The sequence below is a fragment of the Calonectris borealis genome, chromosome 1 (assembly GCF_964195595.1).
Source record: "Calonectris borealis chromosome 1, bCalBor7.hap1.2, whole genome shotgun sequence".
Lineage (NCBI taxonomy): Eukaryota > Metazoa > Chordata > Aves > Procellariiformes > Procellariidae > Calonectris > Calonectris borealis.
In genome coordinates this window covers 76682511-76703666 of record NC_134312.1, presented here as the reverse complement: position 1 = coordinate 76703666, position 21156 = coordinate 76682511, and the positions used below count along the sequence as shown (strand labels likewise).

Sequence of the window (21156 nt, the reverse complement as noted above, 5' to 3'; positions counted from 1 at the left end):
GCCCGGCCCGGCCCGGCGGATGGAGGAGGGAAGCAGGCCCTGCGCCTCCCGGCAGCGGGCGGCTGGGGTGCCGGCTGCCGAGGCGCTGCGTTCTGCACACACGCCCCCCGCTCCCTCCGCCAAGGCCCTGAGCGAGCTGAGGCCCCGAGTTCAGGCCCGGAGGCCTGGCCGCTGGCGGGGGGAGAGGCGCGGCCGCTCGGCCCGTCCCAACGGCCCCGGGGCGGGCCGTCTCTGGCTGCCTGAGCAGAGCGGGGGCCGTTGGGCGGTGTCACAGGGTGCCCGAGGCCCCTGCTGCCTCCCCTGCCGTGTAGCCATCATCCGGGAGGGAGAACGGGGGTGCCTGTGTTGGGAGCCGCGTACCTCCCCCCGCAGCGATGCGGTGGCTCTGGGACCTTCTCGTGGCTGGCGTGGGCTGGGGCGTGTGTGGCAGTGTGGACACGTATGGCTCTTGTGCGTGGGATAATGGTGCCTGTGTTGGCTGCCGTGGCGTGTGCGGTTTTGTTCTCCCAGTTCCCTGAATAGTTTTTCAGTGTCCGTGCTGATGGCTTTAAAACCACCAGCCCGGCAGCTGCTGTTGTAGTGGAGAGCTCTTTCGGGATCATGTCTGCCGAGTGGTGGGTTTGCAGTGCTATTATCTGTAGCATGCATCGTTACCCTCTTTCCGCAGCTGCTTGACACATCGTTCTTTCCTCTGATGCACCTGCTCAAACACTTCTGGCTTTGAGTTTGTGAGAGGAGCAGGACGGAGGTGGGTGCAACATATGCTAGTTTGGGTACAGCTGCTTATTAGGTTACTTGAACAGAAGAGGATGAGTGAGTTGCTAAAGCTGCAGAAGTGAAGAAATGCCTGCCCCTTAATCCTCTCATCATTTTCTGAAACAGATGAGAAGAATGTTTCATTAAAATCACTTAAAAATAGGATTTGAATAAGGAAGTGGGGGAGGTGGGATTGGAGCTGAGGGTACAATATTTTTCTTGCCAAAGAAGCGTTTGGTTTCAGTGTTTGTAGGGCAGTTCGGTGATGGAGTGTCCTGCCATAAGCTTACGCGTTTAACTGTGTTTTGCTCACCACGCCCTAGCGGAAAGGGCTGGCAGTCTTGATGCTATGGCTTTTCTCTTGTGGCCTTTTTTGTTATCCCACAGAGGTTTGTTTCCATTAATAAAAATTCCTGCTCAGTTACTTATTTTGTGATCTCTGTTACCAAAGATTTGTACAACTGGAAACTGTGAGTCACCAGATCTTCATTTAGTGATTCCTGGCCTTATGGTCAGCCAGTCGCTCCCTCAGCTGCTGTAGATCTGATGCAGCTTCCATGGTTGCAGGGCAGTTATCTTCATGAATATCTCGATATACCCTGTGGTAAGAGTATATAGACAACATTTAACACTGATAATGTATTTCTTAGCAAGGGTAACTTTTTGTAATCATTCAGCCTTCAGTTCTTCCCCTTTTTTCTGCCCACCAGCTGATATCTTCTGAGTAAGGAACTAAAATAGCTAGCTGAATTAGTGGGTGTGCTGCTTCTTTCCAGGCTAAATCTCATGAGGCTTTTGCACTAATTGACCGTGAATAACAAATTGCCCTCCACGAGGCTAACACTGTGTTAAAAGTATTTGTCAAAATTAAACTGCGTTCTCTTTCAATAGACTCAGATCTGGTGCCTTGCGTCAAAAAATGGTGATTGTGCACATTTGGGGAAAGAACGTGTTAATCTCATTTATTGAACAGCTGTGGTAGTTTTCACTTGACATATGATGACCCAGAAGCGATTTGCAAAGATGGAGAAAGCATTTATCTCTGCACATAGGTGAAGAAGCTGTCTTGCAGAGATGGTATTTTGAACTCCACTCTCCTGCCTTCCTGATCAGCTGTTACTGACATACATTAGTGTTGGAGTTGGGACTGAGCCTAAGTTTTTTGAATTCCCATTTTCAGCTGTAATTTTGCTAGATCACAGCTGCGCTTTTTTTGGTCCATTTTAGACAGGCTCATGTGTAAATGAAACTAGTTTATTTTAACATATTAATGTCTTATTTGGAACATCATCTTCTGCAGATTCAGCTTGCTATCTCCACCAGGTCTCACTAACCTATTGCAATTCTCATTAGGGAGTTTATTTGTTGCTCTGTCATTTTCTTTAACAACTCCCTTCCCCTCCCCTTTCCCCCCCCTTTTTTTTTGTGACTCAATAACAAAAGTTCTTCCTGGAGCTGCAGTAATCTCGTGGATCTGTAGGAATTAAGGAATAACATTCCTGTAAACTTCAGCTTCTTCAGAAACAACCTGTTTGGAGCTATTTCAGTATTTTCAAATAAAAGTGAAAAATGCAGTGTGTGTATGTATGGCATCGTGTGCCTTCAAGCTGTACCCAGTGTTGATATATTTTAAATGTGTACAGCAGCATTTTAAGAGAGAGTTTATGCTGTCCCTTTTTTTTAATTTTACACTTGCCATAGTATTAGTAATAATAATGTAGGACATGTCTTTCATAGTCTCCTGAGAACTGTCACACTTGTGGAAATGTGCTTCTAAAAGACTGGTCAGGTCCCTTTAAAATAAAATGAAAGTGAAAGCTAACAGGGGAGGCCTTTGAACACTTCCAAAAATTAGTTAGTGCATTATATGCAATCTAAGAATCTAAGTATTTGCTGCTTTCCTTACACTCCCCCTTCCTCTGTTAAAGCATTGAATAACAAATTACAGAGTTAGAGAGGATTTTTATAAGTAGTTACTCAGTTTATTCTCCTGTCCTAAGTTAGGTCCAAGTCTACCTACACAGGTGATTTTGTAGGCTGTTGTGGTGCTATCTAACCTTGCAAGAACAGGACTGTCCCTGGGAACAGGCACTAGAAACGAAGGCACGGGCCTCTAGCTGAGCACGGTCCTGGCAGGCTCTGCGCTTGTAGCCTGTGGGTGACCCATTTTCAGCCCCATAGACCCACCAAGTGCCCGAGGCATATGGCACTGGGCCAGGGAGATGACATCTTCCTTCCGTCTTGTCTGACAGCTGTAGTTGCAGCAGCATGGTCTCTTCTCTGCCTTCCCGGGCTGGTGTGGCCACTCAGTCTCTCCTGGCTAGGCAGCCTACGCGTGGTGTCGGGGATGGAGAGGGTGGTGTGGTGTGGGGGCATAACCTGCTCTCATCTTGTGGGGCTTCAGCCCAGGGGTGAAGCTCATGTCTGCAGCAGGCTACATGACCATGTCTCCATCTGCCTCCAAGCGCTGTGATGTAAAAGGCGCAAAGCAGTGATGCGCGTTAGGTGACATGGTTGAGGAGCCTGTCTGCACATGTGTGCACCAAGGAGCACAGAGGCACAATGCTGGGGGGGGAACCTGGGTGATACCCTGACCTGGCTACTCCCAGGCCCGTCACAGGAGAGCAGCCAACTTGTGAAGGCTTATCTCCACACACATGCGCACAAAGGAGCACAGAGGCAGCGGCAGGCGGGAGAGCCCCAATAACCCACTCAGAGAAATGAGCCCCAGCCCTTCTCAGAGCTGTCTGGGGGTGCCGTTGCCCCGTGGGTCAGGGGTGATGCCCGTCTGCATGTGTCAGTGGGAGGCTGGCTCCCTTTGCAGGCTGTGGGGGCACGGGATGCAGGCCAAGAGCATTTGGGGATTGTGGGACGTTTAGGGGAGGAACCAAAGGCAGGGATCGAGGCCATTTGGGGAGGAACAAATGCCGGGAAAATAAAAGGATAAAGGGATAAAAAGGGCTGACCCTGTGTAAACAGGCTTGCTCTGTACCCTTGTCTGGCTGTCTCCTGCAACCAGTTAGCACAGTCTGTCCTGTTAAACTCGTTAAACTCTGTAGCTGCTTTCCCGGGGAAGGGATGCTGTTCTGTATGCACATGTCCGTGTGGAGGTGTAAGCGCTAGTGCCTGGAGCCAGACTGCAGGTCAGAGGGCCTGTGCGTCTGTGGTGCCAGCACCCAGCGCGAGCGTGCGGTGGCTAGCAAAGATCAAGATGGACTAGCCAACAAGTAGGTGAGGTGGCCTGGGAACCAGGCGTGTGTGCATCTCTGAGAGTGAGACCACTGAAGGCGCTGCCTGCTGGAGGGGCTGGAGGTCCTGGCCAGCTGCCACAGAGAGAGTGGGGTCTGTGGTCGAATGTGAGACCCCCAATTGCTTGGGGGTGCACAGCGCATGTGATGATGTGTGAAGAGGTCTGTGCAACAGCGGCTTGTATGCCCAGATGTCAGCAACTGGGCAGACTGGAGTCTGGGGACAGCTGCTGTGAAGACTAAGCCAGCTGCTGGTGGATCTACCTTATACACATGTGTGTATATATATTTCCCACCCATGGACCTTCATCTTGATCGGTCAGGGAGGGGAACAGCATGAGGCCATTGGTGCTGTTTGTGTGAGCATCTGTCTGTGTTGATCAGTGTGGCCAGCCATGTGTGTATATTGGCGTGTGGTGTGTGTGTGTGTCCATGTGCGTGCCTGCTGGACATAAATGCTCAGTCTTGCTAGTGGTTGGACCTGGGGACACGGAGCTGTGGCATCCTCACTTCTGTCGAGCTGCCAGGTTTGACAACCCTCTGCCGGTATGCCAAGTGCCTCAACGTAGGAGTAACGCCAGATATTCATAAAGCAACTTTGTGTGTTACGCTGGCTGGTGTTTTTTTTAATACTTCCTCTTCCTGCTCATATTAATACAAAGAAACACATTTTTTTTAGTGGTTAGATTGTCATGTTGTGCTACCATATTACTTCTCACCAAAATAACTTTCTTTTGCTATGCACACGTGTCTAACACTTTCTGTATTTCTGCAGTTGGGTTGGGCTGTGACATACCCAATACGGCTAATCTACATCACCATCCTGAGGCTTTTCAAGAATCCCCATCCTGCCATTACTCTGAAGGATCCTGAAGTGAAGTATGCATTGAGGCTGATTGATAAGGAGGTAAGTGCATGTACAGTGCTGAGTATGACCTCTCCATGGATACTGTGAAATGCCTATAGCTTCTTAAATCTCGGGTAATGTTGAAGCAGGGCGAATACTTGTATTTTAAGGAAAGGACTTCTTTATAAATGCTCCTTGCCTAGTGTAACTGAGTTCTGCAGTTCTGCAAGCAGCTTGTTTCCAAGCAAGTTACAAGTGGAGAATGCTGCTTTACAATGACCAAACTCGTGTACTTTCTGTCACGTGTGTCTCATGTCATGGAGTACATCAGCAGAAATTCCTAAACTCTGCATTACTACATTGGCTATGAGACAGAAGTCATGCTGTCAGGCAGAGCAGGCAGTTTTTTCATGGTCAGTAACATTCAGCGTAGTAGTTGTCAGAACTATGTTGATACTGATTCCTGTTTGTGGATTTATGTACTCTTACAGGAAGAAAGGTGTTTAAATGATGTAGTCCTGACAGCGCCTGAGCTGTCCCAGCTTCTCTTTCCCTCTGTTAAAAGTAGAAGCTGTTCTGTACCTCCCAGGCTGCTCAACCAGCTTTTCAAAGGAAAGTCATGACCCTTTCAGGGGTGGATCTTGCAATCAGAAGTTGGTAATTCAACTTGTGGGAAGGGGACCAAAGCCACGAAAGGTGAAAAGTCCAGATTTCCCTTGGTAAACTTACCATCAAAAGCATGAGATAGAAATCTTGGCTTTTCAGGTGTGAAGTCACACCTGAAGATATTTTTAGTGTTGACTTTTTAAGTCAATGAGCTAGTCAGAAAGTTATCAGAAGAGTTTTGATGAAGAGGGCTTTGGACTGGAACAGAGCTTTCTTTGAGGCATAAAGAGTGCACCGATAGCTTGCCTTTTATTTGTTCTGCCTGTCAAAGAAAATGATTATTGTAATTCCAAATCCTGGTTTCGTGGGAACTGAAAGCCTCCCTGTGGCTTGGGTTGGGCGGCTTTACTGAATTTATTTCCCATGTATACTTACTGAATTTATTTCCCGTGTGTACTGCAACAATGCTATTATTATATACTCCCCACTTACTCATGAGATCTGTAGCACGTGGTTGCAGGTACAGTCTGCCTGACCTGCAGGAGGGGAGGGAAGCTTGAGGCACTGCACACGCTTCTGCGAATCAAGCTACTTGCAGGTTTCTGCTGTAGCCGTTTGTAACAGAAGAGAATTCACAGTTCACTGGATTTTTTTCTAAATACTGATTTTTTTGTTACTCTGTTGGTTTTTTTTGTATGCCTTTTTTTGATCTTGGGATGGAGGAGCAGCTCTTATATAACGAGGTCAAATGCTGCTGCATGTGGTACCTTGATCAACTGAGAATATTTGACTAATGAATGTTTATTATTTTATGCCTAAATCGGAAATGTGTCCTGGAAACAAGTTAATTTTGAAAAATAATGACCTGGTACAATAAGTGCTAGTAGCTTCTAACATCGTGCCAAAAATCTGGTGAAAACACTCTGATCTTTGGTACTAAACTTCTCAACATTGCCATATCCACCTGTCTGGGAAAGATGAAATTAGTCAGAGTCTTTCTGACATGCTTCAGTTTGTATTTCACAAGCTATTAAATTTGAAGTAGATGAGAACTTTAATCGAAAAATAGCTGTCATTACACAAAAACATTTTAACTTGGGAAGAGAATCGTGGCTCTCAGTGTGGTTGTGGAGCCTACTCAAGATATCTGTGTGGTTGGCTAGCGTTTACCTTCCATTGCAAGAGGAATTTTCAGTAGGCTGGTTTTACCTTGTAATGTTGCTCCTTTTGCTTGCCCAGCCTAGCTAAAGACCCTCATATTTTTAAAGTTTCTGCTGTTCCCATGTTAGTATTTATCATTCCCTTTTTGTGAATATGAAGCTGTTGGTACCTTCACCGGCAGAGCACCAAAATGATTTAGTTTAAAACAGAAAATGAACAAATGAACTCCCTGTTTTGGGAATAGCTGGGGGCTGTAATTTTTAACCTGACATATTTTGATGATATAATTGAGAGTATGGCCTTGCAGAAACTTTTCTTAGTGGACTGTGGCCCAAGCAAAGGAACAAGAAGCTTGACCAGAAAGGGAGGTGGCAGGAACCGCTTCGACTGATTTCACAGCTAAAGAAAATGGACCGATGATTGTAACGGAAAACTGAGTCACATGTATTGGGCTGCCATGCAGCAATACATGTACGTGAAATTTCAGAAGGATTCCACAGTTACATAGAAACAGTTTTTAGGTGACTACAATCTGAAGTTTGAAAAGCACTGGTCTAGAGAATGCCTAGTTTGGCATATATGTATCTTTTAATGCAGTTTAGATTTTTGTGTATGAAAGGTGGAAATCGAACATACCATTTTGGCAAGCTGCTGCGAGCAGAAGACTTTCTTCCTCTACCCCCTGTCTGCCTTTTACCCACCAGCTGAAACATTAACATCTGCCCAAATTGAGTATGCCATACCTGCCGACTGTTGGACAGAGAAATAGGGGTCACAGGGCTTCTTCCTAGAGTTTAGCATAGGAAAAAAACCTGTCATAATATAGTTAGGTGTGCTAATTTAGTTTACACCTTAAAAAAGCCCGCAACCTCAGGGCTTTTTTTTGTAATGGTAAGCGTAATTCATTTGTTGGCTTTCAGTGACTTCAGCAAAGCACCAGCCTGCAAAAACTGTTCTCATGTGGAAGACTCCTCAGCACCTGCAACTTGAGACAGAAATGCGTGCTGGTAGCCGGAGGCCAAGGGCTTCCAGGTGCTTAGGGCAATGCCAAATGATGGCATTGGGGAATGCAGCGCAGATGACCCCATGCTGGAAATGGCTTCTGCGTTCTAGATCTTTAATCTAGTCTTGATTAACGACTTGCTGAATGGCATGCTCAGTGTCTTGGCCATGTAACAGCGACAAGGCCTAGGCATGCTGATCTGGGTACTGGGAATTTCTTGAGCCTTTTAGTGTTTCTCACAATTGTCTCTTGTGATGCACCAAAATACTTGTGTTCAGATACCTTTGGCTAAGCTATCTCGACTTTAATTGATGAGATGATTAACCGGGAATTCAGAACTTTGTTCTTTCTCCATGCTGTTAAAGACAGCATCTTAAAATAAAGGATTATTGGCAAAATCCAGCTTTGTCGTCGTGAAGTTGGTACTGAAATTTTCATACAGAAACAGCAGCGGTCAGTGTGAGAGTGAGAGCAGCAGTGTTAAGTCCACGTTAGCTGTCCTTCTAGTGGAATTTTCAATGGCAGTTACTGTTCCTGAATAGACCTAAGTACAGAGAAGCACTTTTTAGACTGCCACTCAGTTCCCTTCTTTCTTCAGCATTCACCTTAAAATGATTTATTGTGAAGAAAATTTCATCAGTGTGACCAGCACTCGTAAGTGAAGACTAGACAAACTGTGATGAGAAAGAAATCTGTCTCCATTGGTTACTTTAAAAAAAAACAAACAAACAAAAAAAGCGTTACAATATTTTATAGGATGTTTATGAAATTTTCTCTAGAAAGGATATTATGTCCCATAGGGCTTTAAAAAAAGAAAGTAATTGGATGAGGCATTAGGCTGTAGGCTGTTTCTTTGTCTTTTTTTGCTGGTTTTTTCAATCCCATGAATGTCACCTGATTTTTAAGAGGAGTTCATATTTGCATTATGCAAAAATTTCAATCAGGATGCTGCTCTCCCCCAAATATTTAATCCTGCAGGAAGCCAGACTACCGTATTGGTTTTACAAGTGAAATCACGAACATTAAATCCCAACAACATAGCTGATTGTTCTTTTTATTTTCCTCTTTCAGGAAGTTAGTCATGACACAAGAAGATTTCGATTTGCTCTCCCTTCCATAGATCACGTTCTGGGTCTCCCTATAGGTACGTTCTGTCTTTCCTTATTGAGAATCCAAGTGTTGTTAATTATACCATAAGAGATTTTGTGGGTATTTTTTTCCTACATTTTGAACTGTTGAACTTCAAATACTGTTCACATGGCTTGAGCTGGTTATTTAGAGCTTTGCAAGATTATCCTCATGCTGTGAGTCATCTGCAGGGTCTGAAATCTTGTGTACTTACAGAGAGTGTACATCCAGCTTGTTTCTGTGAAGGCAGTAGAAACAAACACTGGTCTTTACTCGTATTTTCCCTGTCTTAACTTTCCAGTGTGTGTTATTCCCGAAGTGCTTGGTCTCTGTGGTCCCTTTCCATCCCCCGAGGCAGCGCTCTCAGCTACTTCTCCTCTAACACATGCGGTTTACCAGATGATCTGCTCACTTCTGAATTTGCAGCCAGTCTCATGGAACTTCTTAGTCACCATGGGGTAGATGTTTCCTTAGGCCTTGCCATGTGGCGTGTTGCCTTCCATAATAGCTTAGTGCTATTGTTTCCTACTGCTCATATAACGAGCATTTAATTGTGACTTGTATTTAATAGGGACTTCTGCTTTAACAATCTGTTGCAATGATCTGTGGATCAGGTGCTTCGTGGTAGTCCTCAGCACCTTTCCAGCATTACAGTTCATCGTGTTTAGGTTCCCTCTTGTTTGGGATATATTATTCTCTTGGTCCTGTTAAGTAGCCATGAGGGCAAAGCTGGTTTTCTCTCCCTTGCCCGTAGTGAACATTGAGGAGTGAGCTGTCTCACCTCTGTAATTGTTATTGTCCTACACGCTAACAGAAAGGAAGCCGTCCGGCGTGAATTTGGCCTGCTGGATGCCACAGCTTCCTCCAGTGTTTTAGTAAGGTCAGGGCAAATCAGCCAGTTGTTTCAGCACAGCCTGAGAAGGTCCGTGTCTGGCTCTGCATGGTCCCAGGAGCAGCACACTCCCAGAGGTGCTCTGCATGGGCTACTCGGTGGGTGACTGAGGGAGTGGTTTACTGGGCGAGACTTGGGAAGCAAAGAGAGCTGCAAGCTGGTGCGGGTGGTAAAAGCAGCTGGGAGCAGCAGGCTTGGCAGCCGTGGAACAGATACTGGCGTGCACTCTGCATGCGTAGTCCAGCACCAGCATTTCGCTTTTCCCACCAGCTGGAGCGTTACAGGAAAAAACACGATTCACTCTGAGGGAGAGTGGGATTGTGTATGGCCCCATGCAGAGGCTGCCAGCTGCTGTGCTGTCAGGGTGGGGTAAAGCTCTAACAAGTAAGAGCATACGGCATGTTTTCCCTTTGGGGGGACACCTTTTTGGATCTGTACCAATTCTTGTGAGACATGTCCCAACAGCGGTCCCGTCTGTCTTGGTTCACAGTCTGTAGTGGTCACCATGGGTCTGTTCCTGGAGGAGGGGGCGGCGAGGCCACCCCTTGCCTGGAGGAGGAACGGGAGGCTGCTGCTGCAGCTCCCTTCAGGTCTTCCCTAGCAGGAAACATGCGTGCTACCAGATATGTATAAGCTTTGCTGAGTGGGTTATTTGAATCACCCTTACATTATGTCCGTGTACAGCTTCAAGTGAGTTACAGTTGCTGATTTCCCAAGTCACCAGGCAGCACATCTTCATTCACCCACTGGTTTGCCTCACTGGCCCTCCGGCTTGGCAAACCAGCTCCTGGTAAAATCCCCTCTTCGTGTTCCCATAACAGGCAGAGGAGATGCACCGTCTTTGGAGAGCTGCATTCATCTTAAAAGATAGGTTGTTCTGTTGACCTAGTGGTGATAAAATAACAAAAACCAAATCCCTCCCTAGGTCTTCTTCTCTTGGGTTTCTTCAAGGTGTTGGAATTTTATAGGAGAACCTTTTGAAGGAGTTAATTTAGGTTTTTTGCATCAAAAACGTAGACATTGAGAAAAGAAGCTATTCTAGAGAGCTCAGTGAATGTGTGACAGATTGAATCACTGTGAGTCATTGTGATCGCTACATTCAAATGTTAACCTGGAGGAATGGCAGGGTTAGAAAAGTGCCTTAGCAATGGCAGCTGGAAGACCTCCTGGTAGATATGAGTGATTTGTGGTCAAAGTAAGAACAGTTGTAAACTCAGCTGTAACTCAACTGTAACAGTTTATAACTAACATGTTAATAAAGAAGTGTGAACAGCACTTGACAGTTTTCCCCTCCTGTGTCCTTCTTACCTGTCTTTACGGCAGAGACATATCACATCTTTTGCAAGATCTCGCGTACAGTCATGCAAATTCATGAAGCTATCAGAACAGATATGATTGTCACATAAAATTAGCAGCAGAGTTGTCTGCCCTTCCAGGTAGAATCTGTGCATCGTTAACAACTCCGGCAAGGTGTTACAATGTCAGGAAGATGAGAGAGGAAAAAGTGGTGTCCTCAAACAAGGTAGTTAGGAGAACTGTGAGACTGCATTTGCAGTCCATGCCAAATCAGTACATCCACTGAAAGAAGAATCTTTTGAAAGCAAACTGCTTTTTTTCTTCCCTGCATACAGGACGGCATATCTACCTGTCTGCACGGATTGATGGAGCTCTGGTTGTTAGACCTTACACTCCAGTTTCCAGTGATGACGACAAGGGCTTTGTGGATCTTGTTGTCAAGGTGAGAATGTCACGCTCTTTTACCAGGCTGAGCAACTCCTGAGCCCACCTTTACACTTGCAGTGCTGTGTGAAGTCTGATGTGCTGGCTTCTGTTCAGGTATGTGCCACTGCAGTCTTCCACTATTGTAACAAGTGATCTGCGATTACCTACAACCCATACGGCATTTTGCAAGCACTTCTTTAGTGAGTGTGTCTCATGAGGTGCTGCATAATTTTCTCGTTTTGCATACTGCAATTTTCCAAAATCTGTGTAGACCTGCAGATGTTCACACACTTTTTTAATCTTTCTGAAATAAGGAATTAACCTTGCCTGAACTGTCCGCTTCTTCTGAAGCTAATGTAATATGGTCATTATGATCATTAAGAGCGGTGATCATTATCATTACTGATCAAGACAGTGTGAATGACTGATTTAATTGGCAAGAATGTGATTTTGAGTCTTGTGATAATGTACTTCTGTTTTGTCTCGTGGTAGCTAGACTAAGCAAATATATTTAAAGCTGACAGGAATTTAAAACCTGAATATCTGCACTGGATTTCCTCTTAGAATTTTACTCTTAAGTTTTTTTCTTCTTTACAACTAATAAGACTTTATTCATTTATTGTGAAAGTAGACGTGAATTTGCCTTTTACTACCTACTTATCTTCATGAGCATGGCGTTTCAACTGAAGACATGACAAGGGAAACATGTAAATCTTTGACTCAGATAGACACGTTTCACAAGACTCCTTCTTCCCAGTGTGGCTCTCCATGCATGCAAATGATGCTGTTCTTGTAAAGGTGTAGCTAGTCTCAGCTTGAACTCTTTCACACCTATGTGATTTAAAATAAAAAAACCAGCACAGTTCCAGCAATGTAACTACATCCACCGATACCTGTTGGTGAACAGTTGAATATTCAATTAGTTGGTATCCGCTTTTTTTGTTACTTTAACTTTGAGGTACAAACAGTTGGCATCCCAAGAAGGAGGTTTGGGTATATCCCTTTGCAACTGAGCTGTCAGGGATCTTTCTTAAAGTTTTTCTGTTTGAAATCACAGTGGCTTTTTTTGTTCCCCTTTTGAACTTGGGTGTAAATCGTGTTCATTATTTAGAGATATTTTCTATGTTACAGAAATACAGTGGAGAAGTTGCCAGTCTGTGTCCAATCTGATCTAAATTGGGGCAAGAGTGGCATTTTAATCTTTTTCAGAAAACTCAATGCTTCTCTTTTATTATCAGTCAAATCTGCATTGATAGTATTTCTTTATGTAGTTCTTGTCTTCTTTGCATGAGGAGTATGGGTACCTAAATATTTGAAGGGCATATGCTCATTTTCGAGCTGTGAGATTAATTGCTTCATTGTTCTTTTTAACAGATCTACTTTAGAGGTATCCATCCAAAGTTTCCTGATGGAGGGAAGATGTCTCAATACTTAGACAGCCTGAAAATAGGGGATACTATTGACTTCAGAGGACCAAGTGGCCTACTTGTCTACGAAGGAAAAGGCAAGGCTGACTTGGAAGATACAATTTATCCAGAGGAAACAATACCAAAGAAACCATTATAAAGCAGTAGTAATACTGGTCACAGTTTTTGCCAGCTTGGTTCAAGTCTTTATAGAATCATAGACTCATAGAATAGTTTGGGTTGGAAGAGGCCTTTAAAGGTCATCTAGTCCAACCCCCCTGCAATGAGCAGGGACATCTTCAACTAGATCAGGTTGCTCAGAGCCCCGTCCAACCTGACCTTGAATGTTTCCGGGGATGGGACATCTACTACCTCTCTGGGCAACCTGTGCCAGTGTTTCACCACCCTCATTGTAAAAAATTTCTTCCTTATATCTAGTCTGAATCTACCCTCTTTTAGTTTAAAACCATTACCCTTTGTCCTATTGCAACAGGCCCTGCTAAAATGTCTCAGCCCCAACTCAGCCTTTCCTCATAGGAGAGGCGTTCCATCCCCCTGATCATGTTTGTGGCCCTCCTCTGGACCCGCTCCAACAGGTCCATCTTTCCTGTGCTGAGGGCTCCAGAGCTGGACGCAGGACTCCAGGTGGGGTCTCTCCAGAGTGGAGTAGAGGGGCAGAATCTCTGTGGCTACATTTTGATTACACATGCTGTTCATAACTGACCTTCGCTATCACCTTTTATTATTTGGGCAGGTACTCTCAATATACTCACCTCTCCCACTAGGCACAGGGATTCTTTTCTGTTGTTAGCATCTCTGTACAGAAGAAATTGCTAGTGTCTTAATTAAGTCAGTGGCCATCCTGAGGGGGATTGTTATATGACTATAGAAGTGCTTGTTACTGATACTATTCTCGAAGAAGGGAATTCTCGTCCTGCTTATATGGACGTAGTTTATACAGTGATAAAAACACTTGGTATTTGCACTGTCCAATGCTAATTTCCCAAGTGAAAGTGAACTTTATCAGTAGGAAGTACTTTTATGCCAATATGAAGTATCTCACTTTGGCATAGTGCAGCCACAAATGTGTCACAAAAACCTTCTGGCAGTTTTGTGAGCAGCAGAACTCAGACACGTGGTTTTCCAGAGCTTTGTATGTTGTGTTCATGTTATCCTGGACGAAGAGAGGTGTGAATACAACAAATACAATATTTTGGGCAATTTCAAACTCTCTGTCAGACTTGGCTGAAACTGGCAAATCAGCTCAAAAAGAGGAGATAAATATACAAAAAAATACACCCTTATATTAAATTAATATTTAAGCTTTTCCCTTAAAATAATCTGTGTGGGGTAAATAAACTCTCTGAGCAGATTAATTCCTTTGTGTAGAACTGTTTCCAGAATCTGAGCTTCTGAATATCACTGGGGGTATGGGACAGGAGCAAATAGAAATACAGGTAGTGATGGCTTGATGCTGTAGTCAGGAGTAAGTAATAACCCATGTCAGTGATGTTACCATCATATGTCTTGCAATCTCTAATCATCTTTCAGGATTTAATTCGTGACATCTTCACCTTGTCTCTTTCCCGCTGCTGCTCTACGGAGGGGGAAGGGTGACAGGGCTGAAACAAAGTCAGTTAGCTGAACGTGCTGGGAAGGGATCACAGGCGCAGTTTCCTGCTTGCTTCAATGTTTTCCGTCTCTCTCTCTCTCTCTCTCTCTCTCTCCAGGCAAGTTTGCTATTCGGCCTGAAAAGAAAGCTGAACCAGTTACTAAGAAAGTGAAATATGTGGGGATGATTGCAGGTGGGACAGGTACGTATACGTAAAGAGTCGTCCTTGGTTTCTGACAGCTGGTAGATGTATTTGTTCATCTTTTCTCTCACGTGCTCACTTGTGCTTGCTTTTGCTCCTTCGCATTCTCGCGTCATTGACCTGCTTTTCTCTTTCAGGGATAACACCTATGCTGCAGATCATTCGAGCAATCATAAAAGACAAAGATGACCCTACCATTTGTCAGCTGCTTTTTGCTAATCAGGTAATTCTGTCCTTTTTTCTGTTTATAAAGTTTTACTTAACTAACAGAACTCCACTCAGCAAACAAAATTCTTGCTGAGAAAACCTGGTACAGAAATACAAACCCTGAGGGGAGAAGTGAACTGAAATGTTGAAAACGTCCCGTGTAAAAGCACTATAATGAATTGGTTTTTTAGTGTTACTACAGAAATGCTGCTTTCCTCGCAGCTAATGCTGGCTTTCCTATGTCTCGTTGCTCTGTTTCTAATCCAGTTTATAAATGTTTTAAAACTCTGCATTCCTTTGTGCAAGTTGTTGATGTTTTGGGCAGACTTTCAGAGCTGTCTTTCTTAGTGGCAACATGTCTCCTTCAGCAATTGTAACTCCTCAACTTTGCAGCAGGGTTTTATGTGGAATCTTTCTGTTTGAGAACACCTTAGGTGAGGCTAAAATTAACAGTGGTCTCCAGCAGCTCCTTCAACTATGGAGCTGTGATTCTGCATGGCTGTCTCCTTTAATTTCCATTCCCTCTGTCAGTTCGTCATGCGTTTCTATTGCTCTTTGAGGTGTATCGTACTGCCGTGCTGGACAAAAGGAAGATCTCTCATCCATGGAGTCCTTGCGATAGAGATTTCTTGGATGACCAGGCAACCCAAATGGTGGTGTGCTGCTGAACTGCAACACCCCTTCTTTGCCTGATGTTCTTCTGGTGTTAATCCTTTTGCTTTTAAATTTCTCCATCATAATGAATATTTGTTTCTGGCTTATGAGCCATTATTTGTGGTGAACCTCACTTCATGCCTGTGTTTTCTAGCTTCTTGAGGCTCTTTTCTGTCATTCCTTTCTCCTCTGATACTCAGTGTGTCCTCATTTCCTTTGTACCATATCTGAATTATAAACCAAGAATTTCCTACCCAGAAGCTATGATCCCAGTGCCAACAGATGCCCTCTTCTGATGCTTTGTTACAGTAAGACCTCCGTAAGAGCCCTGCCGGTGCCCGCTGGTGCGGCTGCAGCAGCTGGTCTCTGCTGAGCGCTAGGAGTGGGCAGGAAGTGCAGTCGGTACCAGGGCAGGAGGGCCAGGATTTGCTATGAGTAATTCAGAATGGCTAATCAGGGCTAGAGCTGCTTCAGCAACCTAGAAAACCTACTGCTTCTTGCAGGGAGGACTCGGGGAACAGTTGCCTGCCTATTAGCAACAGCCTGTGTAAATATCAATCCTTGGCTTTAAAGAGTCCTTGTACCCAGTAGCTGCACAAATATAAAGCAGCCTCACGACAAGCGGTCAGTCAGGAAAGCCTGCAGACTAGATGTTTTTTAATATTTTAAAATATTTGAAAGTATTTTTTTAATGTGTGTTTTGCTGATCTTTTATTTTGGCCCTCCTGAAAGTGCTGTGTTGGATTACAGATGACACTGTACGTGGGCTCGTACTGTGCTTCTGACTAGCATGCTTTGAGTTGGTCAGGCCCAGTAATAGCTTTTCTGGAACACATGCAACTGCAGATCCAGAAATAGGCACCTTCTCGGCAATAGTTGCCGGCACATTCCTCCTTACCCCCACAGTTACAGTGTAGTGGTGTCCTCAGTGCCAAAGTATTAAGGCTGCAGAGGATGGTACCACTTTTAGTCTCTACCCTTTTCCCTCCTTCCCAAACTGCAGCTGCTCTTACGGGAATAAGGCTTTCTTTTGGCCTTCAATGATGTTGCATCAGGGAGGAGCAGAACTTGATACCCTGGGTAGCGTTTGTTGTTCCAATCAGAACTCGATACCCTTCTGGTTATTTGTTCCACATCCTGTTTAAAAATGGAGCAATCTCCATATGGCAGTGTGGATGAAATTTGAAGCGGCAAAGGTGGAAAACCTGGCATTTTCCTGACTGAGCGGCACAGTATGGAGGAGTAGGGAGATACTTGGGTGCAGTCATGGTTAGTTTTTTGATGGAAGTTGCTTGTGTAATAGGAGTGCTAAAAGAGGGCTTTACTCCTTTGATACTACCACTAATTCCCTGAACAAGTGAAGGTTCTGTGTTTTGATACAGGTTTTGCTTTGTTTTATTTTTTAGAGGGAAGGCATTGCATGGTGAGGATTTGGGGAAGTTATGAATCTTTTTGTTAGCTCTGCTACAGGATAGTCATGGAAGTAACTTGTGTTTGCTCTCTTCAGCCTGTAAAACGGAGGTGAATAATCTGTTCCATCTCACAGGGCTGTAGAGTAGCTAATGCTCTGTGGTCATCTGAGGGCTACACTCAAACGCAGAGCTTAATCATTGTTTTCCTTATCCTGCAGACCGAGAAGGATATCCTGTTACGTTCTGAGCTAGAGGAGATCCAAGTTCAGAATCCCGGTCGCTTTAAGTGTTGGTACACACTGGACAGAGCACCTGAAAGTAAGATCTAACATGCTGCTTCCACTGAAGCTTAAGTTACGAGTATTAATGCATGTGTTCGACAGGAGACATGCTATGTCATGTGCATATTTCTGAGCTCCTTTCTTGCTTAATGAATCGTGTCTGAATGCGTCTAGTAGCATCATTCTTCACACATGATGCAGAGAAACTCTTGGATCCGGCAGTGTTTCCAAAGCTACAAAGCTCACCTCAGTGCAATGTTCCTCCTGTGACTACGCCTGAATTTACCATTATTTACTCTTCCTTTCTCCTTCCCCATAGACATAAATATAACATGTTATCTTACTGTCTCATGTTTAGAGCATGCATTAAGGCAGCTGCAGTGGGAGTGTCAGAGGCACTGGATCTCATGGAGATGCGGCCAAGTGCAGACTCCTACCAAGCTGTCATTGTATGGCAGTTCATGGTAGCAGATCTTCTTCCTAGGCAATGGAATTGCCTTTGTATTAACAGTGTTTTTCAATGAAAATACTGTTCCAGCTTGGTGCGGTCCAGTTTTAAAGATAATGTGATGTAGTTGACTGGTCTAGATGAGAGGATGAGCTTAGCTGAATGTGCCTTCCTCAGCTGTGCAAGTTTGAGGAAGAAAAGGCTAAATAGTTACTGCTGTTGTGGTAGTTTGGGGCAGAGAAGGAAAAGCCGATGCCTTCTCTTACCTTGCGACCAAGAATACACCTCCGGTAGGGTGGGGGGAAGGGTCTTGCTGTCCCCACAGTCTGTTGCTGTCATGTCATCTTCTGCAATTAGTGTTCTCCTGGAATTTCTAATCACTGTTCCTTTTCTTTGATATTTGTGAATTGTGAACTGATCTTAGCAGTTGCGATAGAAGTTCCTCCTTAGGCCCCCTCTACACTGTTCTGCAGACTTTCACTACCATACGAGAAACCAGACCAAAACTGGCATTTTTTGGACAATCTGTGGGAGAAAAATGTGTCAGTCTTACTGCGCCCAAAGGTTTAGGTCAGCAGCTTTTTGCATCCAGGGCTGGGGATGCGATGGGTAAACCTGAATCCTAGTATTAATTGATTAGCACCGTGAGTGTTCCAACCGGGAACAACTTCATCAGCTAGATTTCCCCTAGTGAACTTGTAAACAGTGGGGTAAGGAGTGTGGATGTTGTTATTTCACAGTGCTGGAGCTGAGAAGATTCACGTTTTGTTCACAGCTCTGCTTGAGATTTCCTTGGGGCTTTTAGCAAGCTTTATTAAGTTAGCCTTTGTTTTCTCCATACATCAGTTTTGCATCTTAAAAGCAGAGGTGGCAGTTTTTCCATGTAGCATAACTGTGTTGAGGACGCTAATGCGAGTGAAGTGTACAAATGCTACAGTCCAGAATGTTACTAAAAAAACCCCAAACCCCCACACTTCATTCTAAAGTGGCTTGTATCTGTCTTTTCCTCCTTTTTTTTTCTCATTCGCTTTCCCCTACTTTCGTTTTTTTTTAACAGATTGGGATTACAGCCAAGGATTTGTGAACCAAGAGATGATCAGAGACCACCTGCCTCCACCTCAAAACGATGTTCTGATCCTCATGTGTGGACCTCCTCCAATGATCCAGTACGCTTGCATTCCCAACCTGGATAAACTGGGCTACACCAAGGACATGAGGTTCTCCTTCTAAAGACGACTGATAATTCAGTGATCTTCTGTAGAAGGGAAGGAAAAACATTTAATGGGGAACAGGATGAAGTTACAGAGATAGCTGATGCACAGTGCTGGGAAGCTACATTTACATTAAAAATGCTTCTTTTTTTCTGAATCTCTGGCAAGTAAGACACTTAAGCTCAACTGTACTAAAACTGTACTGTATGTTGCAGAGAAATAACTGTATTGTGGAAAGGTGGTGATGCCTAGTGCTCGGCTATATTGTATACTCCATCTCAAGGGAGGACAGTATAGCTGCTTAGGGCAGTAAACACTCATTTACACTTTTTCTTAGCACTGTAATCAAATGGTGGTAATATCCTACTTCCTAACACTGTGCATACCCAGTATTTTATTTGGTATGAGGTATGAAGATATATAGAATGTGCTGGATTACTCACCTTGCTTATGCCAAATTTTAATCCTTACAGAGCTTTTACAGTATAAGGGCCAGGAGTGTTTGCCTTGTATGCATAATCTTTGCAACATCAGAAACGTAAAGATGCTTATTCAGTTGAAGGATGACAGTTAACCATTTATGACTGAAGTTGTTCAAGCTGCCTTGTTAATCAAAACAGAGAGGTAGACAGCAATACAAAATTTGTTCCCTTGTATTTTGGTATAGCCTCTCTTAAATGCAAACACTTTTCCAGCTGGTTGCAGTTCTCATCCCTGGGCAATGAAAGAAACTACAGCAAGCAGGCGGCTTTGTGCACGGTTCCACAAATAGCTGGAATTTTTTGCTTGTATGTGTGTGGAATACTGAAAAAAAATACTGACTTTTGCATTTACTTTTGAATAGCAAATGGTGCCATAGGAGTACAAAAGCAGTTGTTCTGCACTGTCCTGTGGAGTGAAAACAATGCTGGGTGAAAACTGGATCTAGTTTTAGTTTCTTGTTTCCCAGAGGTGGATTTGGAACAAAGGGAGCTCAGGTTTCATTGCCAGGGTGGGTTTCGGCAGGTGGCCCAGCTTCGGATGCGGTATGTATGCACACACTCGGGGGACTCGCCTGCGCGTCTTCCTCAGGCAAAGCTCCGAAGGGTTTTGCTTGGTAAGGATGCATGGGAACAGCCTTAAGTCACCAAACTGACAGCAAATTCAAATGTTTCACTGAATCTAAAACTGTTTCTTAGATGCTGTTTACTATAGCTCTGATTTTTATTTTTTTTTAATATATTTTTTTTTACAGCAGCCTTTTACCTAGTCTTCAGTAAGCTTAAGGCATCTTGTGTGCCGAACCTTCTGCTTCTAAACAACAGAGATGCTGCTGAGATTAGAGCTGTCCTGCAAGGAATCTGTGAAACTAAAAATCTTGTTCTGGTGATGAAATCCGAAAGACCGAAAGGATGTTCAGTCATACATGAAGTAATGTGGATGCTAGTTAGCTACAAGCACCAGTGTATAATACCACTTTTTTAAAGATTGGGGTAGGTATTTGAGGTTATAGCTTGCCATGTTTTCTTTTGTGCCTGTGCACCAGATGGGTACTGTGCACTTAAAAGATTAACTTTCAGCATGAATTAAAAGGAGAAAAAGATATTACAGTTAATTTAAGGAACTTCAAATGGATAATATTGTTATTGATTTTATTAATTTGACGCTTGCCTCTGAAGTCGTGAATTTTTGATGTGTGCTTCTGAAACTTGTTCTTTAATACTATGCTCCAAAGTTCAAATAATACTCAAGTAAGTTTCAGTCCCTTTTTTAGGAGGCAAAAAGCAGAAATATGAGAGAAATTATCTTGCTGCTGGTTTATATCACTGTGGGATACGCGTAATTTTTTTTCATTATTGTATTTAATGAAGTTTTCTTGTGAAAAATAACTCTTGCTGGTTACACATCAACTATTTTGTGTTACTTACTGTGCTTATTCAATTACTGGCTTTTTCACATCTGTGTAAGAAATAAAGTATCTTGCAGGTGAATCACCTGTGTGTTACTGAGCACATCATCTTCAACCTCGTAAGCGACAAACTATAATTGCAAAAGTGAAGGTTCAAAAAAAAAGCAAGCCTGTTTGTTAGATTTGTTTGCTCAAGTGCTTCTCTCTTTCTTTGGTTTGAGTTTGGTGAAAACTGCTGTATTTGGATGCCGAGTCAAGGAGTAAACTGTCTCTGTTTTTCTCCCTATCACTCCAGTCTCCTCTGTTTACCTTTATTTTGTACATCTTCCTTGTGAACATGAGGCTCTTTTAATAAATAAAGAGAGGGATTTTATATAATCTACTGAAACAAAACTGTGTCACAGTCCCTTTTGCTTGATGGTCCTGTATTATAGCATTTAAACAAGTCAGTAATAAAAGTTGGTTTCGCATA

General features: G+C 43.8%; 2 protein-coding genes across 4 annotated transcripts in view; both read left to right on the top strand.

Annotated features, from left to right (window-relative positions):
- The window catches only part of LOC142087313 (lactosylceramide 4-alpha-galactosyltransferase-like), a 22287-nt gene extending 17426 nt beyond the window's left edge, over positions 1–4861 (top strand). The window contains exon 3 of the transcript XR_012675422.1: positions 4780–4861. The gene's annotated coding sequence lies outside the window, so the exon portion shown is untranslated. The remainder of the gene's footprint in view (positions 1–4779) is intronic.
- Positions 1–21156, top strand: part of CYB5R3 (cytochrome b5 reductase 3) — a 21415-nt gene extending 259 nt beyond the window's left edge. The window contains exons 2-9 of one of the 3 annotated variants that reach the window (XM_075161494.1): positions 4780–4911; positions 8693–8765; positions 11273–11379; positions 12738–12867; positions 14500–14583; positions 14721–14806; positions 17075–17174; positions 18643–21156. In XM_075161494.1, the coding sequence (XP_075017595.1) occupies positions 4780–4911; positions 8693–8765; positions 11273–11379; positions 12738–12867; positions 14500–14583; positions 14721–14806; positions 17075–17174; positions 18643–18815 (885 nt within the window). In that variant the 3' untranslated portion in view covers positions 18816–21156. Of the gene's footprint in view, positions 1–4779; positions 4912–8692; positions 8766–11272; positions 11380–12737; positions 12873–14499; positions 14584–14720; positions 14807–17074; positions 17175–18642 lie in introns of all 3 variants that reach the window. The other 2 variants (XM_075161486.1, XM_075161502.1) reach the window with 2 other exon arrangements.